The following is a 17,024-nucleotide window of genomic DNA, read 5'->3' on the forward strand; positions in this document are numbered from 1 at the left end:
ATTTAATAACATAGCGACAGACTGCTACAATGCTTTGTTACCCAGACAACTAATGACAAGAATCAGAGAGACAGAACTGACAGTAAGACAAAGGAAACTGTGTTCCAAGTAACAAAAAAACAACAGCTAAACCTACATGTGACATGAATATTCTGTGATTTTACAATTTAAAAGGATTTTAACTTAAAAGACAAATTATTATTATTTTAAATAAGCAGCAGATGTGTTGGAAAAGAAAAGATGGAGACTTAAAAAAATGGAAATCAAAGTAATGGGAACCTTGTTTAAGTGAATGTACTTGAATTTTGAAATTTAAGATTTAATTGGAAGGAACAATGCATATTAATTAACATTTCTGTAAATGTGCCAGAATTAGTCATGACTATTTTATCTGTCGCTGGACAGTGGAAAAATGTGTCTAAACAAAACAAACAAAGATTGTATAAAGAAAGGTTAAAATGACTTAACACAAATTACCAAATACAACACAAAGGAAACTGCAATACGATTGTTATAAAAAGTACAAGAAGGCCTTGAAACTAATTTCATCCATGAACATGGCAGCAGCATGGGGGGCTCTAAAAGCGGGAAAACACCATACATTTGCGCTTTGTCATGTTGTTGGCGTACTGACAGCCACGCTATCTATCTTCTGATTAAGAACAGGGTTGCCCGTACTGACGCGGCTCAGGGAGTACGTCACACGCAGCGCAGTGCCCTAGTGCATGTAAATTTAATTGTCCAGTGAAGGAAATTTAAAAAAACAGGACATTTCCTCACTTTCTAAAAAAAATCCCGGGACAGGACGTTAAATACGGTCAAGTCCCGGGAAATACGGACGTTTGGTCACCCTACATTAAGTAAAGTTACCTCTTCAAAATGTTGACACATCTGATGTTTTATGATCCAATTTTTAAAGTTTTTTTTAAATAGATTTGTGGTAATTTCTACAACTCATTAAAAATATGCATTCTCAAATACATTGTTAAACTTCTGATATCAGTTAAATAGCTTTTTTTGTTAAAACTATGTAAATTATGCGTTTACTTTGTTACTTTTAAGAGGAGTTTTTGGTCTACATTTTTGCAGTTCACTATGAGGAAAAATTATAGATTATACATTAACAACTACATGATAAAGTTCAAAATGTTTTTTTTACTGTATTGCCCTTTTGTTTTGATCCATTTGCTTTTCTCTCAGATGTTTCACACAAGTGAAGATGTGAAAGCATTTCAAAACCCTGAGCTGGAAAATTTTCATCTGCATTTTGCATATTAAAACATTAGAAATCTACAATCATGCTGAGAGTGCAGCAACAAAAACTCCTACGTAAAAACATTTCTTATTTCACGCTATGAACCCATCTTTAGATGGTGAATACTTCATTATCATAGTAGGCAGGAAATGTAATTCTCTTCATCCATCCTTTAAGACGAGGAGCTAATGAAGATTGAAGCACAGTTTAGGGTGAGATATGTGCAAGAATTGCTACAGTATTTTACAGTTTTTTACAAGTCTCAACAGTCAAGCACTCCTCTAATAGCCAGCTATTTATCCCCTTGTATAGTCAGAATAACCCATGTTCCAGTGAAGGAAAAAGTTCTCAGATAATGGGGCTTCCTCCACTGTGCAGTCTGGAAAACATCTCCAGTGGGATTTCCTTATCATGTCAGTAATGCTGAAAGCCATGAAAAATGTCTTGATAACCTTTTTATCTGGATGAATAAAACTTCCTTCCAGCTTTAGATGTCGCATAGTTACCACTATCTTGCAAAGTCAAAACAAGTAGGTTTGTGGTGTGGGAAGAGACCTGGCTTTGAACAATATCTTTTGTCATTCAACAACTTCGCCGAGTGTTTTTGATTTTGCTCTTTGAGCCCTTCTCTCGCAGATGTTGTCATAGTTAGAAGGCTGCCGTCAGGACAAATAAAGGTCTTAATTTGGTTGACAATCTCTGGATCATTATATTTCTTAAGAAGAAATCGATTTATCTAAAAGCTTCATCAGTAGCTTCCAACCTTTTCAAAAATCAAAAAATGACCAATTTCACCCGAAAATAAAGATCAAATACAATGTTTCAGAATTTTCACACAAGTTTTTCTGCATATTTATACTGTGAGACACTTTGTTAATGGAAAAATGAGGCTTGATTTCAAGACAAGAATGTCTGCAGTTTGTTGCAATTATAATCAACATCCATTGTGAAAAACCTTGAATATTTAAGCAGTAGTTACCTTCAAATTTGAAGACATGCCACCCAAAAAAACAAAATCACACAAGTAGTATTGAGTGCAGCAACAAATTAGGATCCAGCTTACCTTTAATTTTGCTTACATATTCTGTATTTATGTTGTATTATATTTTTACTATTTACGCTTTAAGCTCATTTATTTAACTTACTTTTAGCTGGATGTAAGAAACAATAGCAATATTTGAACATTAAAACATTGGATGAGATCAATCCTCATTTCTATGCATACTATAATTTCAAATTACATAATTACGGCATAAAGGTGTTGGCCCTTTAAAGCCAGAAGGATGAATTAATGATTTTGTTTCTTGTTGCATGTTTTCACAAGCTGAAATCTAATTATTAAATCAAAGAGTGTTTCTTATTTATAGGATCAAACTTACAAATAAATAATTATTAAGTAAATATGCAATAATTTTATGTATTTGTAATTGAATAATAAATCTGGTATGACTTAAAATGAAGATGAAAAAATAAGTGGTATGGCACTTGAGAGTACTTTCACCTGGACAAATACATAAATCTTGATTTAAACAACTTCACTACAGCATCTCAAACTCAATGTACCAAAACAAAAAACTTATGAACAGTGAGACTTTTAGCTGCTTCCTTTCACCACTGTTCTATACACATACACCCCCACACATGCCTCAAATGCTCAGAAAATAGCAATGGCTTCCTAAATTACTGTCTGAATTTTTGAGATATTTTCAAACTGGACATCCACAATACATACAGTTTTGTGCACTGAAAGCCAGAAACTGTGTGTCTGCCTACATTTCTGTGTCCATTATTTTTGGACTTGACAGACAAGCTCGGATGCATCCTTTGACAAATTAAATATGTTCAGGGGTGCATGGACAAAAGTTGGTGCTACTTCTGGGCAGAAACTTCTGTACAATCATGTCACAAATTGTCACCACAAGTTCTGCAAGCAGCATTTGGAACATTTTTTCCTTTAATGTCATATTCAACACAATAAAAATGCAGTAGAAAAGACATTATTAGAAATGGTAATAGATTTAAATTAAAGTAAACCTCACAGGAATCATCCAGTTGGCTAGATCTCCATATTTTGACACCTGCATGGCTCCCAGCATTGTCAGGTTGATGTGACCCCTTGAGAGATGACACAACACAGAAGGACAGCTGTCAGTTTTGGGTTCAGTTAAACTTATGAACTTAGGTCCATTCATAGGAGAAAGACTAGTTAGAATCTTAAAAATATCAACATCCCATCTTTGTTTTCTTGACACAAAACCTTTTAATACATTGAAAAACATACCCCAAAAAAACATGTCATACTGTATCTACATTCTTCTGATGCCCACAGAGTATAAATACCTGATCCAATAGGCAGGAAGATCCAATTTCCACATAGTGGAGTTCAGAACGTCTTGTTTTTGTTGGTATGACCTTTTCACAAGTTATTAAGTAGAAGTGGAAATATCCACTTTCTTATCTCATGTTTTAGTAAAGTTTGGCTGATGTCAATTCTTGAAAATCAGAATTTATCTTTGATAACCATATGATATCAATATAAGAGAAGCTTTAAACATATTTCTAGACTTGTTACTATTAGAATTTATTTATAGTATGAGCAGAATCATGCTGTGTTTGAATAGGCAATTGCTATATTTTTTTTACTATTACTTTATATCAAAGACAAAATGAATTTGGAGAAAATATTTTTAAAAACCTTATGGATCCAATTTTTGCGATTAGTGCAGTTAGTGTAAACCTGTGGAAAAATATATGATTCTTGAATTTCTAACCTGTCAGTCAACACTTTTTCCCCCATCAAGCTGAAAAACTGGTCATCAACTGATTTCTCTGGACATTTAATTTTTTATTTTATATTCCTATGCCAAGATATGCATGAAGTGAAATAAAAGGTAACTGTTTAAAAAAGCCTAATAACTAACTGAACAACTTTACGTCAAACATAACAGATAAACAGTCTCAACAATGGATGTAGTTAAGAAGGAGTAGTTCTAACATTTGTAGAACTAAATTTTAAGCAGCTGGACTGTAAATTTTCTATTGCAGCTATTGCAGCAGCTACAGTTAAATGATAAAGGCTAGCAGCTTAGCTTGTTTAACTGTGTATGCTTTAGCAACTAGCAATCCATCTCAGAATCTCTTAAACTCTCCATTGAGTCTTCACAGCAGGAGACCAAAGTGAGTACAAATTCAGCTTGATTGCTTTTAGTCTCAGACAGTGTGACTGGACATTATTGTTTATGACCACTATTGAATTTCCTCTGGGTGGCCAAACAAAACTAATGCTGCAGGGAGCACGGGTGGGCAATATCAGTCAGCAGGCAAATCAATAAAACAAGAGACTTAGGATATATTGACAAGGCTGCTGTCTAGTTGGGCTGGTGACAGTAGCCATTTGTTATTATCCAGTGTTTCACATCCTGGTGTCCTGTGGTCAATCATGTTTATAGCTTTAAGGAGGTGGTTTGGAAGAAAAATAAGTCTCTGATTTGGAGGAAATGTGGCACTTTCTTCCCATTTTCCACAATAACCTCAGTCCATGGGGTTGAGTCACCATATTATGAAACCTATTTTTTTAAGGATTGTATAGTGCAATTACATTTAAATGTCACCCATAACCAACTTTCGCTTTGCAAATAAAGTTTTCAAAGCTTGTTTGTCACGGTCTTACCCTCGGATCATGGCAAATGACTCATCACTGGAAAAATAGGCAGCCCCCGGGAGTACAGTGACAGTCTCCTTCCCTGCAGAATAGGGACACAAAGTGCAAGGGTTAATACATTACAGCAATAGACTTAATAGCACATGGCATTTGCAAAAGCAATAATATTAAATGATAATATAGTAGGTTAATTTTTGAATCAAGATTAAAAAAGAAAAGATGCTAATACATACAGCGCCTTGCAAAAATTATGTTTGCAATTGTGACAGTGGCCTTATTTAAACCTTATGCGGCATAATTGTGAAGGAGAAAGCAAATGAGCTCTCAAAATCTGTGCAGCTAATATTTTGAAAAGCCTGGCTTGCAAATGTTCTCAGAACCTAGAACCAATGCTTTGAACAACCGTCTTATTGTGGTAACCGCTGACGTGAAGAGCTCACGCTCTGTCAAAATGGATGGAGAGCAGATGCAAAAATGTTCAGTGTCTCGCCAAAATTCTGAATTGGATTTAGATCTGGACTACATACATATATATGCTTTGATATAAAATATTCCATTATGAGTCTAGCTGTGTGATTTGGGTCATGGTCCTATTGGGAGGTGAAAAACCACTATTTTTTAGGTAACTTCGGAAGTAAGTAGGATTATTATGTTCCAAGGTTTCAGAATGAAAGTAGCTAAAATATATGCATGGCAACCATTTTAGATTGTAATTTGTAAAAAAAAAAAAAAAAAAAAAGTGTATCATTTCACTTCCAGACAACAATCAAAATAATATTCTACTTTGTGTTGGTCAAACACATAAAATCCTACATTATAGAGGATATAATATGACAATTATACTTAACACATAGTTTAAATTATTCCTGTTTAGTTTCTAAAATGTGAAATATGTGTGAATTCTTTTGCAAGATTTTTAAAAAAGCATATGGGGGGGAGAAAGAAAAGCCAACTCTTGAGTGACAGAATTAATCAAGCAATGCAGAGGCATGTATAAGAATGTATGTAAACCCCAAACACTTCTTGATCTATCCAAAATGTTGAAATGTCTACTTGAATTTTTTTCTCAAATATAAATTTATCTTTTAAGGCATTGATCAATAAACTTTACCAGCATTAATAAGGTCTGCATCCACTTCATTCTCAGTGGGGTAGGGCCCCTGTCCAAAAAGAAATGAAACATGAGTGTGCACACAGGCGCACAAGCATACATCTACTCACACACGTCACTCATCCTGCCCAGCTAAAATCTTTCAAGACAGAGACAGATACAATCACATCTCTAAATTAGATAAGATATTGATTTTTTTCCCCCTGTGTACAACAAAGGGAGCAATTCTTTCACCAAAAAAATGAAAGGTGTAGAGAAGAAAGGTGAGAAGGATACCTCTTGAAAAACCAGGGCTTTTAATTAAAGGAAGTTTTGAAAAAAAAAATTGCATAGGCAGTAGGCACCCACACAGTTCTGCAAACACAACCAATTGAAAAGTCATTCCACAGGAGCTCCAGCAGCCTTTGTTAAAAGACTCAGGAAGCAAATAATGACTGTAACAAAAAAATGGAAGGAAAAAGTGTCAAACTGCCACAATCCGTTATATAATGAACCTTGCACATCTCAAATTAGGGACCAAACTAGCAAAGATAAAGTTTAACGTCTGACTATTTATCTTCCCGTACACTCTGAGCATAATTTTGCTTTAAAGCCGTCACCTGTGTGAAATTGACCATTCTTTCAACTTGATGTCTTTGAATGCAGAGAAGAAAACTCTTACCAGTCCCAAGAGTCCGTTTTCACTTTGGAGGTGTACAATGATGTCTGGTTTGATGAAGTTGCTGGCCAGCATGGGGATACCAATACCAAGGTTGGCTGTTTTTATTTAAGTTAAGAAAAATTTATGATGTATATTCATGAGATAAAAGTCAAATATGATATATTTACAGTTACACTGCAAACTGGGCTCCTGCACATTTAAGTAAAAAGACTTTTTCAGACTCAACTTTTCAGCGTTTTCAGTCACTTGAATTCACCTAAAATATTCCATTTGAAAGTTAATTTTTGGCAAATATTTCTGCAGCAGGCAGAATTTATATATGTAATGTTCACAAATAAGCAGCTGGAAATAAGAATGATCAAAGGTGGCAAGGAAGAGATGGACAGAGGGTAGGACAAAAACTAGAGGGATGCTAGAAAAGAAGGATAACTATAGAAAGTTATAAAAGACAGAAGAAAAAGAAAATAAGGGAACAAAGGACAAGGAAAATAAGAAATGAAGGAACAAAGGAAGGAAGGATCCCAGAAAGAAAGGAAGGAAAGACTGTTAAAAAAATGGGCAAAAGAGTAAAGTGTTGAAATACAAATATTTGTCAGAAATGTTTTCAATGCTTACCAGAACTTAGAAAATAATGAAATCAAATACCATACACTACCTTGTACAGAAATACAAGTACTTATTACAGTGTTATTTGTGTTTGTTGGAGTTCCTGACAATGATTTGCAAAATACCTCTTTTTGTAACAGCATGAACATGTAGAAACATTTTGTCATTTTTTCAGTAGGGAGATAATCAAAAATTGCTTCTGTTTCCTGAAGATGTTTAACTTCTTTTTCAAAAGGCTTCTTCCGTTCTAATCATGGGTTAGGGATGTAATGAACAGGATCGGAGGGTTGGGTCAGTCACTCATTGCACCATAAGGGACAATTATTGGTACCCCTGCTGTCAAAACCAATATGGCCTGTCTTTGCAAACAAGGCAGCACTTAGTCTTCTGATATGAAATTTTACATACCGGTAATTGCAGCATACAGTGAGAGCAAGATCTATGATTGTTACCTTTTTCCCACCTCTAGATCCAAGGTTCTAGTCCTGGTTCCTCTTCAATTCTCTCTTGTCTGCAGCACACCTCACAGATTTTTAAATAGGATTTAGGTCTGGAGACTTATAAGGCTATAAAAAACATAATTAATTTACTGCCAATTTGACTTCATGTATCCCATCATAATCCTGCTAAAATACTAAATAAGCACCAACTTTTACTTTTTGATGGAAGCGACAAGATTCGATCAGGATTGGTTGGTGTTTCACAGAGCTGATAATGCCATGCACAGTTTTTCCAGGGTCTATGAAAATGTGGAAAAGTACCTTATGCCCACTGCTAGGACCAGCAGTTCATTAATGTGACTATATATTCAAGACATACATTTCTAAGGGACTAAATATGTCACATCAGGATTCATTATAACCAAATATAATTAAATACAGACTAAGCACTCTGTGTCCATTAGAAGGAAGAACTGCTAGAAAATAATATAAAATGTTAAATAAACTACTGCTGCCTAATTTCAATTACTTCCAATCAACTGCTACCGAGCCTACTATTATTCAGTCTTTGTGGAGAAGTTTCCTTTTTTCAGGAGCTATGGGCTGATACTTGTCTGCTTCAGTCTACTATTACAAAATCACACAGCCTAAAACCAAAAGGATGTCAAAGGATACCATACATGCCATCTTCAAACTCCAGTGCTGCCCTGCGAATGATCCTTTCCCGAACAATGTCTGAATCCTTCTTTGGTTTGGGCTTTTCTTCTTGGCCTTTTCTCACAGTGCGTTTCTAGAAGCATACAGAAATAGATGAGAAACAGCAAGATGGCATCTTGGGAGTCTATTTCTGAGCAAGCGCAATGACACAGGGATAAAACATGAAATCTGTGGGTTTTACACAATGAAACCCTGCGATAATGCTCTTACTGTGAAAGAATGCCCATAATAGACATTGCAACAACATCCCACTGTCAAATGATCCTTCCATTTATGTAAACTCCAACAGGTCTTATTTTTGTACCTCAATTCTTTTCTCATAGCTGGCTCCCTGAACAATCCTGTGGACGTAGATACTGGGTATGTGTATGTCTTCTGCAGCAAATGTCCCGACATCTACCACCTCCTCCACCTGCAGAGAGACAGAGTAATGAGCACCAGCTTCATCTCCAAATTGACCCACGATCCCTGAGATTGAAAGTTCAGATAGAGAAACCATGCAGTGTTGGAATTACAGTACCAGAAAATGACCCCTGTCCAACGGGTTATGAAATTCAGAAAGTTAAGTTGATAAAAAAAGAAAAAAAAAACTGCTGAGTTTTTGCTGATGTTTAGCAATCAAGATAATGTTACCTCCAGATATTTTGATTTCTTAGGTTTTATATATCATTACCGATACCAAACATGGAATTAAATGAGAAACTTATAGTGCCTTGCCAAAGTATTGACAGTCCTAAATTTTTCAACAAAGCTGCACACCATTGTGAAGTGGAAAATATGACATGGGTTTTCAAAAAAATAAATAAATGCTCTGAGATAAATCAATACACTGAAAATTGATTGCATGTGTTTTGTATAGTCCAGTTTGTTACAATTCTGTGGACTTTAGCTTTTTCAGTCCATTCAGTATACTCTATTTCCTATTTTGAACTTTTCACTGCACGAAAAGTGGCATAATCCATAATCCTAACCCATGTAGCGAAGTTAGTGAGCGACAGCTATCGACAGCATTTTCAGTGGCAGGAGTCGAATGCTGTCGATTGCGGAGTCCCACAAACGGGGTAGATGCATCACAATATTTACTGCACAAATGCTAAAAAAGGTCATGGACTTCCGGCTAACCAATCCGCCATTTTCATTTCTAGCAGTGATTTTGCTTTCCAAGTTCAACTATGTCAAAACTACAAGTAGATAAGTCAAAAATGTTTGGTTTTTGGGTCTGTCAAAGTTTAAAAATGAATCCAAATTGAAAATCTGTGGCAAGACCATAGACAAAAGAGGGGAGAAAAATAAACCACACTTTCAAAACTGAAAACCACACGTTATTGTCCTTCAACTTTACAAATAAGCACAATTTTGTGTTGGTCTAACACATAAAATACCAGTTAAAAAATGAGGTTTGTTACAGTAAAGTAACTAAAAAAAAGGGTACGAATACTTATGCAAGGCAAACTAAAAGTCAACACAACTCTTTTAAAGGTAGAGTAAAATCATATATTTGGCTTTATCACATCCTGCAAGTCTCCATTTTTGGCTAAAATTGCGTATTACACATTGAAAAAGGTCCAGCATTAGACAAGGAGTCTAGGTTTTTCTAGCTATTCGTTTAGCAACTCCACAGAGGCCGGTAAAAGCCGACTGTGTACCTAAATCCAGCTTGGCTACATGAACAAAGAAAAGGATCATCTGATGCAACAAGCACAGAATATATCCAGGGATCAGAGGAGGAGAAGAGTAGAGGTGCATAGGAGAAAGACTATCGGTGTATCAAGACTAAACACAACCGCCTTCTGCAAAAATAAGCCATATTAAAAAATAAACACGCAGTTTAAATAAAACCTAATGTTTCAACCACTCTCACACTTAACACAGAATTAAAAATTAACCCGTTTAATCCCACCGACAACAATTGTTGCCAGACATTTTTTTTTCTAACTTCTGGAAGCTGTAAAAGAATTGTTTTGACTTTTAGCAGCTAGTTGAAGTTTTTAAATCAAATAATAGAGCATCTACTCAAAGCAACATCAATTTCATGTATCTGGTGTAAAAGATCACATGGCCAGACCTCTTTACTTTAAAAGAGGTCTGGAGGTAAATGTGTCTTACAAACGTGTACAAGAGAAAGTCAGTAAAATATAAATAAAATATTTTGTACATATGTTCTTTCAAGTGTCTTCTACTGATATATATAAAAAGAAGAGTGAATGTAAGTGTGGCAACAATTGTTGCCGCTAGCATAATACATAGACAGCTCTGTGCTATGTGTCCAGAGCTTTGCTGTTTATTCTATATGTCTTGCTGTTCCCACACAGCTTAAACTATCAAATGTTTTAGATTTTTTTAGGCCTGTAGGAACCTCAAAATAATGTCTTCTACATCACTGTCATTCCCACAGTTGAACTCCTCCCCACTCTCCACCCCCCAAAAGCCGACCTTTCCACAAAGTGTGGCCTATGCACTGAATGACGACTACAAGATGATGCCACGCCTGAAACTAGTTCAGGACAAGGCAAAGGTCTTGTCCTTGGTCTGGTGGAACAGGGGCTATGTCCTCTCAGATGCAGATTTGTTCATACTAACATTTTCACCTGATTTTGCCTAATTGGTGAAATAATCAAATGAGGTCAAAGGTCACTTGGCACATTGAGACAATGACATCTGCAGGATGTGGCATTGAATTTTTATGTTTCTAAAACATAAAAATTTTATGTTTCAGAAAGATTGTGTTTATATGAAATTGTTCATCTAACTGAAAATCTAAAATTTGGGATTTAACGGGTTAATTATACAATCCACAATGAACAACACATTGTATTCTAGACTCAGACAAGTGCATCCATCACCTTTTTGAAGAAAGTGTGCAGCAGAGAAGTGTACATAAGGGATTATTTCTGTCTGACTAACAGGTCGGAGATGGAAATGGGTATTGATTTAAACAGCGCTCGGTCAACATGACTGGTATAAAAATCCCACAAGAAATACACCTGCCTTCTTCTCTCCTTAGGTAACATTAGGATGTGCTGAAAAGCAGGCTCCCAGCAGCCTACACCCTAACAGGTGTGAAAATGGAGTTGTGCAGCATGTGTGGGCTCCACTAATCTTGTTGGCCATTAGTCGTCTGCTCAAAACCTTTAAAAACTCCTGTTTCTTTCATGAAACAAACGCCTTGCAAACCTCTCCTTGAATTTTTCACATTTTGTCAAATTACAACCAAAGCTGTATTTTAATCGGATTTTAAGTGATCGGCTGTATAATTGTGAAATGGAAAGAAAATATTAAATTGTTTTTAAAACCTTTTTTAAATGAAATCTGGAAAAAAAGCAATATTATGAAGTATTTAAAATTTCTATAGTTGGAAAAATGAAAAACACAATTCTAAAGGGAACTTTAGAATTGTGTTTTTCCCTTTAGAACACAATTCTAAAGAGAACTTTAGAATTGTGTTTTTGGCTGTATGCTTGTTAAACAAAAAGAAATGACTAAAAATACAAACAAATTGCAATGGTAGTATGTTAAACATGATGATTTTGAATTGAAGATATAGAAAAATGGCAAGCATATACAGATTGATCTATTTAGTTCAAAAGGAATGCAAAACTTGATATACAGACATAAATACAAACACGTATGTAAATCCACAAATAGAGATAAGTATAGAGATATTAAAAACTACTTAAAAGTAGCAAACTTGACATTCTCTGTTCTGTTTGAGATTTCAAAATTTAAGCAGTGCATCCTCAGACAAAGTCTGACTCTTTCACAACCAATTATGCATCTCTTGATCTTCCTTGGTACTAGACATGTTTACAATGCTAGTCTTTTGGGTCTGGTTCCTACTGATAAATAAAATGCCGTCTTCAAAGGGCCAGATGTGGTACGCAGACCGTAAAATGCTGTAGTCTGACCTAAACTATTATATTTTAAATCTGGCTGTGTGTTTTTAGGTTGTCTCAAGTTTTTTGCAGCCTCCAACCGTTTTCTTCTCCCCACAGGATTGTTCAGCATTTAGCTCCATCCTTTTTCCCCACACCTGACCAGCTTTCTTTCCCTGCTGCAGGAACACATCCCCACAGCATGATGCTGTCACTGCCATGTTCAATAAAGTGCAATGTTTTTCCCAAACAGCACTTTCCATGCAGCACAAAAAGTTACATTTTTGTCTCATCTGACCTGAGAGCATTCTCCCACTTTAGCTGTGTTCCCCACATGGTTTATAAAATGATTCTTGTGGGGGGAAAAAAAAAAAGTGAAAATGTAATAAGGGGAAAAAAGCTTTGCACAAAAGCAATCATGTTTCTAGTGACTGAAAGAGAATTTAACCACAACAGCACAATTCTCTGCTTCACTTCTACTTTTCAGTGCTTTGCTTCCTGTGCAGCTCACTGTGTAACCTACTTATTCCATCTACATGAGGGGCAGCCGTTCAGAGCAAATTGAATTGAATCTCTCCTTATCTCTGCTTCTCTCCCTCAGTTCTCGGTGCTGACTGAGAGGAGTCAATGGCCAGGAGTGGATCCCACCTTTGTGTTGTCATGGATACGAAGGCCTTGGTCTCTCAGGAGCTAAGGCCACTTAGGATTGTAAAGTGATTTTAGACCCCTTTTATGGCTCTTTAGGCTGGTTTGTAGTAAACTTCTGACAAAGAATGAGACTGATGGAAGCACAGCAACAGGAGTCTAGCATATTTAACTCATCTTTGCCCAGGGGTCTCGGTCTGAGTTTTTTGATAGTAGTGAATTCATGACACTTTTATCAAGACGGAAACTGTAGCAAAATACTAAGACTAGAATCACAACAAACAGTTTGCATACCTTTCAAGGCCAAAGATAAAATAATTTACCTGGCACTTCATCTCTTCAGTAAAAATATGGGAGTCGAATGAGAAGCAGCAAACAAATAAATCCACACCTCAGAAGTGGATTTTTTCATACAGTTTTTTTTTTTTTTGCACTCTCTAAAACATACAGACCTCGAATTTAGCAGCATTTTCAATTAGACTTCCAAAGCTAAATCACAGCACAATAAGAAGCTCATACAATTTAAATGTGCCGCACAGATAAAAAGCCTCAGTTCCTTTCATCTATGTGATGTGTCCCGAATGCACAGGAGGTTCAGCGGACAAGGAAGGATAAAACATTAAAATAAAATAAAAAACACACACGCACACACAATTGAGCAGGTGTGTCGAGAAAGTAAATAGACACATGCATTGAGATTGATATTCCCGTATTTGTAGACAGATTTTCACATCAATGAGAGCAAAGCGAGGCATGAAGTGAGCTGGCAGAGGGACACAGGGAATCAAAGTGCCCTCTGGGGACACAGCAAGGTTTTTTTTGTGGGTTTTTTTTTTTTTTTTGAGAGGGTGCGCTTTTTTAGCCCACAAGCTTTGTCAAATCTTGTTAATCTCACATGGATCTGTTTACAATCCAACCAAATCCTGCAGCCAAGTGTTACTACACAAGTGTTCCCAATGCAATTTTAAAGAAAACCAGAAAGATGCTGTGAACCTCTCAAATATTTTGAGAGTAAAATTAAATTTAAACTTATGGTAATATAATAAGCTTGATATAAAACATATAATCCAAAAGAGACAATGTAAAAAATATAAATTAACCTACATTTTTCTGAACGTACGAAAAGAATGTTGTTTATTTGGTTGACAGGAGCGCAACAGGATAAAAGGTCACATTATTTCCCAATCGCCAAGTCAAAGAATGAAGTGAGGTACATTGTGTTTTATAATAGGATTTTGTCTGGTTCTAAACAAAATTACATGTTTACAAACAATTAAAAATAAATTACCAATGTTATTCCTTTATCAAATGTCACACAAAAGAGAAGCAGACACGTTCTGTACTAAACAAAATTGCCTACCACAATAGCTTGACATTAACTGACTAAATAAATATTGCCCATGAACAGAAACAGTCTTTGCAATTACACCAAACAGATGGGGAATTCTGAATTGTCATGCACAATCTGGAGTACTGATTACTATTCAAGCAAGCAATTTCAACAATGTTAGTTGTAGTGTTAGAAACATGACTTTTTGAGTACTCAAATGGACACATTTTACATCTGGTTTTAAGAGGACAGACTGAAATTATTTTTTTATCCAGCAGATGATGATCAATGTAACATTTAGAAGAAACAAGCTATTAGGTTGAATTTGTTAGTTTTAGATTTCAGTACTTGTCTAAAATGCTATTTAAGGTCATTAACTTTTAGTTTGAAAGTCAGCAAACTTTTGAAATTACTCAAAAAACTGAGCTAAACATACACTTTCTGATGTATGTCTGGAGATTTCAAAGTAAACCACAACTTTGGCAGTATTACTCATATTTTTGCCTGGGAAAACAGACAACTCCCAGCATTTAGCACTTCAGCTTTAGTGGATACAAATTGTTCTATAGAACATGGAAAAAGGTCATTTTTAACATTAGGGTCTTATTTATGAGAGTTCTTTTAACAAAACACTCAGACAAACCAAAATCATCAAGATGACAAGAGTGTCAGACTTCACAGTTCACAAAAACTACAAATACATTGCAGCCTGCACACACAATCACACAAATATGGCTGACATGCTGCAACGTAGAAGTTATAAGCAAGAACTTTAAGGTGCTATGCACCCTGGAGCTCAGATATTCACATATTTTTAAAACAGGATAAAATAAGATTAAGGCTTTCAGAATTTTAAAATATCAGTATAAACCACAGGTACTTACACATTATTAAGTACCTCATGTAGTAATAGTGCAGCTATTCGAATTCATATTCGGTCTAAAAGTGTTTCACAAGAACAAATACTAAAACTGGACAGCAAGAAGATGAGTAGAAATAGCTACAGGAAATAAAGTGAATACGACACTGCATTCTCATTAATGTGTGTATTTTTAGTCTTTCCATCCTCTCCCCATTGTGTGGGCACTTGGCCATGCTCTGTTGTCACTTTCTGGGATCAGTGCAGACTCCATCCTCTAACCCAAAATACAGGCATTGCGAGCAATCTGTTTCCTCTCTGTGGAAACTCGATTGCCTCAATAGTACCTGGGAAACAGAAGCTAGCCAGCCGATTGGCAACCCCTGATAACACAAGAAGCAAAAAATATATTTCTCCAAATGACGCATATTTATTCCTGCGCATTGGGAACAGACCAATCACAGAGATTTATATTTCACAAGAAACTATAAGGGGAAAAAAATTTGAATAATATGCATTTTTGTCCAAGACAAATTCAGATGACAACCTATTAATGAATCTCTTGAGTAGAGAGGATATGCGTCAAAGAGAACATTAACTGTAACAACAGACTGTTTACGTAATTATATCTGTGAACAAAAGAGACTTGTGTGATATTTTTACAGTCTGAATCCAATCTTCCAAAACCCCTTTCTCACTCTGATGGGTAAATGCTTTATGTCAAGGAACCCACCTTGCAGAAGGAATGATAGAAACATGATATTAAAAACAGATATTTTCTCAGAATGTCAAAATTAACACTTTTGTTTTAAATTGAATGATTATATTGGATCTAGAACTAATCCCTGTCTTTTTGAAAAACCAAATTCAGATTTCTACACATATTTTTATTTATTTTCATATTTATTTATTTAAGCAGGTAAGTAAGATAACTAAGAACCAGTTCTCTTTTACAAAGCCAACCTGGGATTTTAAATACCCTTCTTTACTTTACGGAAACTTTTAGAAGAATGAGGAATTTGATCAGAGTAAGGCTTTGAGGTTGGACAGGTCCCAATGCCAAAAACAGCCTAATTAGCAAAAGGGCTGGAAGAGACCACCACCAGTTTGGTCATTTATTTTCAGCTCATAGTTCAGTCATCGTTGGCCTTGGCCAGCAGTCGCTGTCCGCCCAGGGAGGTTACTCAGTGGCTTCAAGGCTTCTGGATGTTTGGTTGTTTTCTCTTTGGAATTCAAAGCCACATTATAAGCAATTTTAATTAAAAGAATGTTACTTAAATAAAAAAATAAAAATTAAATGTGGATAAAAACTTTTCTGTAGATGTGAATGGGTATGACTTTGTGGTAGTGTCTCCATTCTCCTCAAACTTGAATCTGCATGACAAAAGTATTTAAAAAGAGCCCTACATCCTCCCTTCAGGGTTACAATAAAGAAGATTTACCATGATTGAGGTTCCTCATTAAATGTATCATGTGTCATTTCACAGCTAAATGAGTATATTTGAGCAGAACTCCAATTCACTTTCTTCCTTCTTTTACATGAAGACAAGTAAATACTTAAACTTTAAGTGAATGGGGCATGGATGTGTTTTGATACTCATCTTTCTTGATTTTACTGCAATTGCACATTATCAAGACCTGCATTTACTACAGTTTTCTTTGGAGAGGTGTATCTTTGAGTACAAAGTGGCACTTTTTTAAGTACAGTGTTTTTGATGTGGAATAATATGAGCTTGTTTCAAATGCTCATTTAAAGCAAGCTCCATAAAACTTGCAACATTTCGTGCAACAAATGACAGTTCTAACTCAATGGCAGCACCGTACAATGATTGACTAACAGCATGAAGTTAAAACAGGGGGGGGGGAA

The 17,024-nt window shown here is 35.6% G+C and overlaps 1 protein-coding gene across 1 annotated transcript in view; it reads right to left on the reverse strand.

The window, feature by feature from the left end:
• Positions 1-17,024, reverse strand: part of oxct1 (3-oxoacid CoA-transferase 1) — a 43,458-nt gene that overhangs the window by 16,581 nt on the left and 9,853 nt on the right. The window contains exons 8-13 of the mRNA XM_005795042.3: positions 8,756-8,863; positions 8,410-8,524; positions 6,689-6,783; positions 6,028-6,076; positions 4,926-4,998; positions 3,295-3,370 (exon numbers count right to left, since the gene is read on the reverse strand). Coding sequence (XP_005795099.1) covers positions 3,295-3,370; positions 4,926-4,998; positions 6,028-6,076; positions 6,689-6,783; positions 8,410-8,524; positions 8,756-8,863 — 516 coding nt within the window. The remainder of the gene's footprint in view (positions 1-3,294; positions 3,371-4,925; positions 4,999-6,027; positions 6,077-6,688; positions 6,784-8,409; positions 8,525-8,755; positions 8,864-17,024) is intronic.

Source organism: Xiphophorus maculatus, chromosome 12, assembly GCF_002775205.1.
Source record: "Xiphophorus maculatus strain JP 163 A chromosome 12, X_maculatus-5.0-male, whole genome shotgun sequence".
NCBI lineage: Eukaryota > Metazoa > Chordata > Actinopteri > Cyprinodontiformes > Poeciliidae > Xiphophorus > Xiphophorus maculatus.